This window comes from Trachurus trachurus, assembly GCF_905171665.1.
Source record: "Trachurus trachurus genome assembly, chromosome: 11".
Lineage (NCBI taxonomy): Eukaryota > Metazoa > Chordata > Actinopteri > Carangiformes > Carangidae > Trachurus > Trachurus trachurus.
In genome coordinates, this window is record NC_139904.1 from 25,036,310 (window position 1) to 25,044,019 (window position 7,710).

General features: G+C 43.3%; 1 protein-coding gene across 1 annotated transcript; it reads right to left on the minus strand.

Moving 5' to 3' along the window:
* Positions 1 to 5,312: 5,312 nt before the first annotated feature.
* Positions 5,313 to 7,710, minus strand: hoxa5a (homeobox A5a). The gene is given in 4 exon segments (XM_083982709.1): positions 5,313 to 6,356; positions 6,982 to 7,259; positions 7,261 to 7,315; positions 7,318 to 7,710. Coding segments are annotated over 4 exon segments (843 nt in total). The 5' UTR covers positions 7,577 to 7,710; the 3' UTR covers positions 5,313 to 6,105.

The following is a 7,710-nucleotide window of genomic DNA, read 5'->3' on the forward strand; positions in this document are numbered from 1 at the left end:
ATTTAAAGACCCATTTTCCTGTTGACGTTGAGAAAGAAAGAAAAACAGTTAGAGGCTGGTGTTGGAGATTTTGATTTCAGGAGAAAATAAGCTATAACATGCCGGATCACGGTGTTCCCCTTCAGAGCCAGTGCTGTGAAGTGAAGGTCTATTTAAGCAATATACATCACGCTGACAGTTTACTGTAAATTTAGATTATCAGAGAAGTGCTGGGACGATGGTGACAGATTGCAGATGGCTCTCACAAGGTCTCTTGTCTATCCGGAGTCCTGCATGACGGGCGGGATAAAAAATCCCCTCTGCATCCAAGATGTGCCAAGACAACAGCTTTCATGGCTTTATGGAAATATCTTCATATAGGTAAACACTGGTAATAAGGTATTTTTTCTCTCCTACACTGTGAGTGGCCTTTATAGCACTTGGTTATTAAAGCCAGGCTCGCACACACACACACACACACACACACACACACACACACACACACACACACACACACACACACGCAGGGAGCAGAGCGGTGGCCAGCTCTGACCTGCAGCTGGTAACTTTGATCACACTTATAAAACAGTGACCTTCAGAGAGAGGAGAGGTGCAACAGCCACGTCCTTATTCCTGAGAGGCAGCAGAGTGCTGCAACTTCAAGTGCTGAAGTAGAAATTGAGATTTTTCAAAACAGTAGCAATGCAACTCATCAACTAATGTCGCCAAAACTAAAAAGCCATGTGCGCCATGACTGCTGCAGAAACTGTGTTTAAAAGGATCAGATGCATTTTTAAAAGTTAAATCAATCAGATTGTGGATTCTGAGGGGAGATGTGCAACATGGCCGCACTAAATATTTGAATTAAAAGAAGTGAAAACGTGAATTATTGCTCACTATCTTAAGCAAAGCAGAAAATCAACCCTGTATTAAGAGAATATGAATGTGGTGGATTATGCTGCAGCTCGTTGGGCCGCTTCTAATCTCACTGACCATTATAATACAAATACAAAGAACTAAGTTGTGAGCGAATGTGTTATTTTTCTTCTTTTGATTTTTTTTGGACATTATTTGCTTCTTGTCTAACTTGTTGTGTACAAAGCGGATTACGGGAATATCCGTGAACGTGTTTAACTTCTATATATGTGAAATATCTTGCTTTTTTCTTTATTTCTTTCTTTTTTGGTGATTCCGGGAAATAAGTCGTTTCCTTTTGTGATGATTTTATGTTGACAATAAAAAATAAAAAACCCTGAAAACGAAAGTGACAATATGTTGTGTTTTATTAGTTGGTTTCATCAGAGGAGCTCCACCAGGAGAGTTGTATCGCTCTAGTTGTATGTTAAATAAATATTTCATTTTATTATTTAAAAAAAAACTCTTTGGGCTATTGTGTTTTACATTTTACAAGAGATGGTTTACTTCATGTTTTTGATGCAAAAATATTGATGTTCTCGGAGTCTTTTGGTTTTCAGACAATTTTTTTTATTTTTTAACTATATCTTTTATTTTTCTATTGCGCCTTCACACATCTGACCATCGACAGCTTAGCTCGCAAAAAGAAATTGATTTTTCAACAGCGCTTCAACGGGCCTGCATGGTGAAAAAGAAATATTCACAGGCTACATATTGACAAAAAAATATCTCCATTTGAGCTTTCTCTCTATGGTTCACAAAAACATCTGGGCCATCTCTGTTTTCTTAAAAGGCTCCTATTCAGCTTATCAGGAAGAGAGGGGCTAAATGTTTTTTAAGGGGTCGGGAGCGCAGTTTGGGGGCTGTGGGCCTTCCCATTACCCTGTGACCGGGTCGAGAGTATCAATCCTCAAAATGCAAATTTTGCCCTCGTCCCTAAACATATCAAATGCAATTTATTCAAAAGAAATTCACCAATCAACCGCCCTAATAAAACGCCAGCCACTCAATCTTGTTGCCGGGGACGGGTGGGGGGTCCCCTCCCCCCGGTTCCAAACGCGAGGTCACCGCGCTTCCAGGGTTCACCTGGAGTGCACCGTGCAACATATGTAATTCAAAGCTATTCTCTCTTTTGTGTGGAGAGTCAAGATCGCTATTATAAGGCTGGCATCAAGCTCCGAGTGAACAGATGACTGAGACTTGTTCAGCGGGTAAACTTTTGACCCCAATTTTTCCTCCTCTTCTGCAGCTACCTCGCCCTCATCAGTCCCAGCCCAGTGAGATATCTGGATCTCTTGAAACGAAAAAAAAAGAAAAAAAAAATCATCTGAACAGTGTGAGCACCTCTCGCCATCGAGATCATCATTTTCACAAATTTCATAATTAGAAAAGATGCCAACACAAGAGCTGAAATGCAATTGTGGCTTTGTGGCGTTTCCAACGTGGGAGTGAGAAGACAAATCCAACGGGCTCCTACTCAAGACTAATAGGGCCGTAAAATATGCAAATCATTCATTAGCTTTATAGAAGCAACCAGAGCAGCCAAAAGTCTTTGTTGGAGGCAGCACCTTAAGTTACACTGCGCCTCTCTCTCCCTCTCTCTCTCTTGCTCTGCACACTCTTTTCCTCCAGTGCAGGATGTTACCACAGGCGCTGCGTCCTTTGGTAAATTCATTTATTACTATGCATTATGCTTATAGGCAAAGCCACGCATACGTGTCATTAACGCGCGTGTGTGTGTGTGAGCGCTATAGCGTGGATGTGTGAGTGCTTTTCCTCTCTCCATACAGCAGGGTGACAGTGAACTTGGCCTAAAGCGAGCTCTGCTGGTGGCTCTGAGAGGATGCAGATTTATCTTTGGTGCTGTGGCTGACCTCCAGATGAACCTACAGCGCTCCCCTCTCTCCCTCTCTGCCTGGCAATATGCCGCACATGGGGCCCTGTCGAAATCTCTCCTTTTGAAATATTGGCAAAAAAAGGGGGGTTTTAATTTCCAAATAGCCGCATTCTCAGTGTCTTTATTTTCTATTTTGAAAGTGTCCAAAATCAAAGTGGAAGGAGAATACATTCGCATCTTGTCGAAGTGGTGACTTCCTCACACAACAATGCGCGAAATGTTCAGCAATAAAAAAGCGAGGGGTGCTTGCAATATGGTTGGATTGCTTCATGTAATTTGAAAATCAATGCAACCGCCAACTTTGTTTCTATTTGATTTTTTAAAAATCCCCCAGCTTTCCAATAATCTATTCTCAAAGGTGATTAGATCTGTTGCAGAGCTCGAAAAGCTCTGCAAGTGATTAGAAGCTGCGCAGTGAGAATGAAATTAATTAATTTGAATGTACCTGTTTTTTCTGAATGGTTGGAATAGTTCGTTATATTTACTGAGTGCTGTAGGCCTTTGCAGCAAAATAAAAGGAGGAAATATTTAATTTTAGGTTAAAATGGCACCGTTGACTTTTGCAGACCAGGCAACGCAACAGCGAGTTTACAAAAACAAAACGAAGTTTCTATTTCCCTCATTGTTAGCAGCCAAAAGTGGCGAGACACAAATAGGATTTGTCCCCTGTCAAATTATTTGGTTGTTTTCGAGCATATTTAGTCTGGACGTTTCCCATCAGGAACACACGCCTCCAGTCCAATACTGCACACATGCAAAAGATCAGGAAAAGAAAAAAGATAAAGGCCAATGCGTCCAAGAAAAGTGACAGTTTTCTGTTTTTTCCGCTACTGTGTTCTGGGATCAGTACTCTGTGGCACTCCTGACCGCTCTGACCACGGCTCTGGTCGGACAAGAGGTCACCACAAAGCGAGAGTGACTCTTTTTTTTTGAGAGGTCATCTGAACTTTTCAACCCCAAACACAAAACGCCTGGGCTGACACAAAACGGAATTCCTTTTCAGATGTCTCCCTGCTGTTGTTTGTTCCCATGTTGTGTTTACTTGACACTGTTTACAGCCTGTCCTGGAGCCATGTACTGCGGTGCCAACATGTGGGAGCGCAAAGCAGCAGCAGCAGCAGCAGCAACAAGAGGAGCAACTTTTTTTTTCCAGGGATGGACCCATACAACTTCCAAAAGTCATCAGCACATGCAGAATCCAATCAGACGGAGCTAGCTGTAAATGTGTAGGCCTGCATTAGCGCTTAACTCTATCAAGGAAATCTACACACTCCACACACCCCTTGGAAACTTTCTGGCTCACGGTCTGTGAATTCTCCAATGTAATAAAACGACAACAACTAGAAGTTTGTGGGGGTGGAAATGGACACAGAGATAATTATCCAACATGTAAAAATGGATTATGAGTTACACCACAGATGGAGGGAAACAAGTTACACGGGGAAGGAAGCAATTAAATAGCCATGAGCCGGACCCAACCCTGCGCAACATCTGCCGAGACCAGTATTCAGCACTGCACAACTGACAAATTAGTGTAATGGACTAATAGGGACGGATAGAGGGAGCGAATACAATAATAAGGCTGTCTAACACAGGCTGACTGTTCTCAGGCTACCGGCTAGTCTGCAGAAACTTACCCAGAGACGCGGTCCTCATCCTGGGGAGCGTCCGGTCCATACTGAGGCAGACTGAGCAATAGAGACGGTCTGTACCGGTCAAGTAACACTTACAGCCTGCAAAGAGAGAGTCAGACGAAGCCTCGCCGTCAGTGCGATTATATGTTATGTGCAATATACTGTCAACTCCCCAAAACCATAAAACTTACTTTAATGGCTACCACGTGACCGTTTATGGCCAGTGAGCCTATCTGGCCGCGCTCCGGATGATTTTTACGATCTAATTCATAGACAAAACCCCCCATTCATTTAGCACCCAAATGTCAGAGAGCCAGAATCGGCCCTAATAAAGTTTACAGCTTGAAAAAGTCGAGCTGAGTCCCCGGGAATAGCCCAGGAGTCTGTGCGTAAGGGGACGGCCGGGCCCCTGGAGCCTGTGTAGTGGCCAAGGACCCCCAAAAAGCCCCCAGCTCCAGAGAAAGGTGAGTAAAACTAGAAACTTTCATTCAAGGGGGACCTGTTGAATTCAAACAGATTTTAATTGACTAAACTGAACCCTTTTTGGACACGTCATACAAGTGGCTTACAGATTTTTGGGGAAAAAGAGGGGGGCAAACTCCGGCTTTTCACCTTTCACGCACGCAGAAATTTCCCAAAAAGCGCATTAGATATTTGACAAAAACGTACACTCAGCTGTGATATTGCCGTTCCAGTAGAAAGTTTATTATGTCCACCATCATCATCATCATCATCATCATCATCATTATTATTATCATTATTATAGTATATTCTCGACTTCCAGTCTTTGAAAAACATTTACAAAAAGCTTATCACGATGGAGTTATACACATAGGCAATGACATTTTCCGTGGGAGCCTCCACATAGAAACAGCTAAAAAAAAACAAGGACAAAACACGCTTCTTCTTCTTTTTTTTTCTTTTTTTTTTTTTACTAAGATGTTGCGTCCAGGTGAACAATGCAAACAGCTCCTGCAAAGAAAGGAAGGAAGAAAGAAAAAGATACAAGGCACAGCTACTGTACATACACTGACTGAGTCGGCACCTCTGTCCATACATGTGTTCACAACGCACACAATAACCACACAAGGCTTGAACTTCTGCTGGCTCTACTTTTGGAAGCAAGTTATCTGACAAGTTGGTACAATACATCAAACAAATAAATACAGACATATACAGTACATACATAGAAAAACGAAGGCTAAACACAAAGGCAGCTCAACCTCAACCCTCTATTTGGTAGGCTGTTATTGTTCTGAGTGCATCACACAACTTTGACTGGATTCATCTGCGGTAGGTAGGAAGCATTTCAAGCTTTGACGTTTTTTTCTTTCTTTTTCTTATTTTTTTTGTCGTCTGAACAAGAAATAATTTAAACAAACATTTATTTTGTTTCTTTTTCCTCTAAATCTAGACAGAACTGTACATAATGCATTTTTTTTACTCACATAAGCATTACCACGGTGGAAATAAAAAGGAAATAATATTAAGGGATATAATGGGACTGTTGTTGAACATACAGTGGGGCTGTATGGGGTGTCCCCCTGTCCCGCACACAGCCCCGTTAACAAGTCTCTGCGCTTGTTGTAGGAGGTGGAGGAGGAGGAGAAGTTGATATGACAATCTTTGTTTTTATTTTTATAGTGCTCGTTATCAGTGAGGGGGTTAGAGGAGCGAGTATCAAGGCCTGTAGCCTCCCCCGCCCGCAGCCGCCATGCTCATGCTCTTCAGCTTGTTGTCCTTCTTCCACTTCATCCTGCGGTTCTGAAACCAGATTTTGATCTGTCTCTCTGAGAGGCAGAGGGCATGGGCTATCTCGATCCTCCGCCTGCGGGTCAGGTAGCGGTTGAAGTGGAACTCCTTCTCCAGCTCCAGGGTCTGGTACCGGGTGTAAGCAGTCCTGGCTCTCTTCCCCTCTGGTCCTGACATTTCTGTTTGTTTTTTTTGTTTGTTTTTTAAACAACAAGAAACACGTGAGATACAGTAGATGTTGATTTGAATAAATACACAGTTCAAGCTTTTGTTTTTGGCCACGTATCGATATTAATTTACATTTCCTGACTGATTTGATTCTCAACACGTCTGAAATGGCGCACAGCAAGATCCAAAATCATGCAAAAAACAAATAGCAAAGTAAAAATACACACTTTTCACCTTTTCAGATGCAGCTTGCGAAAATTAATTAACGCAATAAAAATGTGCAAAAATGTGAGATATACCTATGACTAAAACTGTGAAGAATAAACAAGTAAATGCGTACATCCTGTGCATCATCTATAGATTTTAAACTTTACAATTATAGCCTGTTTTCAGTAAATGATCCCGTAGTCTACCTGGTCTATGATGACAGGACCAAACAGGTGAGAGGCGCATAGCAAAGTGCACTTATTCTCATCTTTTCGATGCATAAGGCGAAATAGTCAAATTTAGCTCTGATTTTTCTCGTAGGACTAGAGTCCCAAAATAAGATAGCAACGAGATAATTCATTTTCCAAACAACAACACAGTGCCAGCTCTCTCAAATCAACACAAGATCTTTTTAAAAAAGCACTTTACCATGACTTATGTGGAGTTTTCTCATCCACGGGTAAATCTGAGGCTGTGTCGAGTCGGTGACATTCTGAGGAGTTGTCGGTGCACTTCCCGCAGGCTTCTCGTCCTCCAGGGGCGAAGCTTTGGACACACAGTCCCGGCCGAGCAGCAGCGTGCCTCCGTTCGAGCTCGAGCACGGGGTTGAGCACGGGGTCGTTATGGAGTTCTTCACGGCTCTCTGTTGAGAATGAGTCTCGGTGACCGGGGACGAGCTGGCGACCGAGGAGCACGGTAGAGGGTCAGGTGGTGGCGATAGAGACGAAGTCCCGGTGCTGCTGGCGGACTGAGTGTACCTGACCGGCTCCACCGAGGGAGTCGTCGCCGCTGAGTGACTCGGGGAGTAGCCCGGTGTCCGCTCGCTGCCCACAAAGTGTCCGGTACCAGCCCGCCCGACTGTTAGGTCCATCCCGTTGTAGCCATAGCCGTACCTGCTGGAATGCATGGCTGTTGAGTCTCTGTATTGCTCGTTTGCCGTACTATGGTCTCCATAATTATGTAACTGGAAGTCCGCGCCATTGGGATAGCGACCGCAGAATGAGTTCACAAAATAGGAGCTCATTTGTTGACAATTCCACCGTTTGCCCGTTGTAGGTGTTGTTGTTGTTGTTTTATTATTTGGAGGTAAAATAGCATAAACCTGTGTGCTTGATTTGTGGCTCTTATGGTTTAGCGCGTCCTATAGCACCCTTGCAC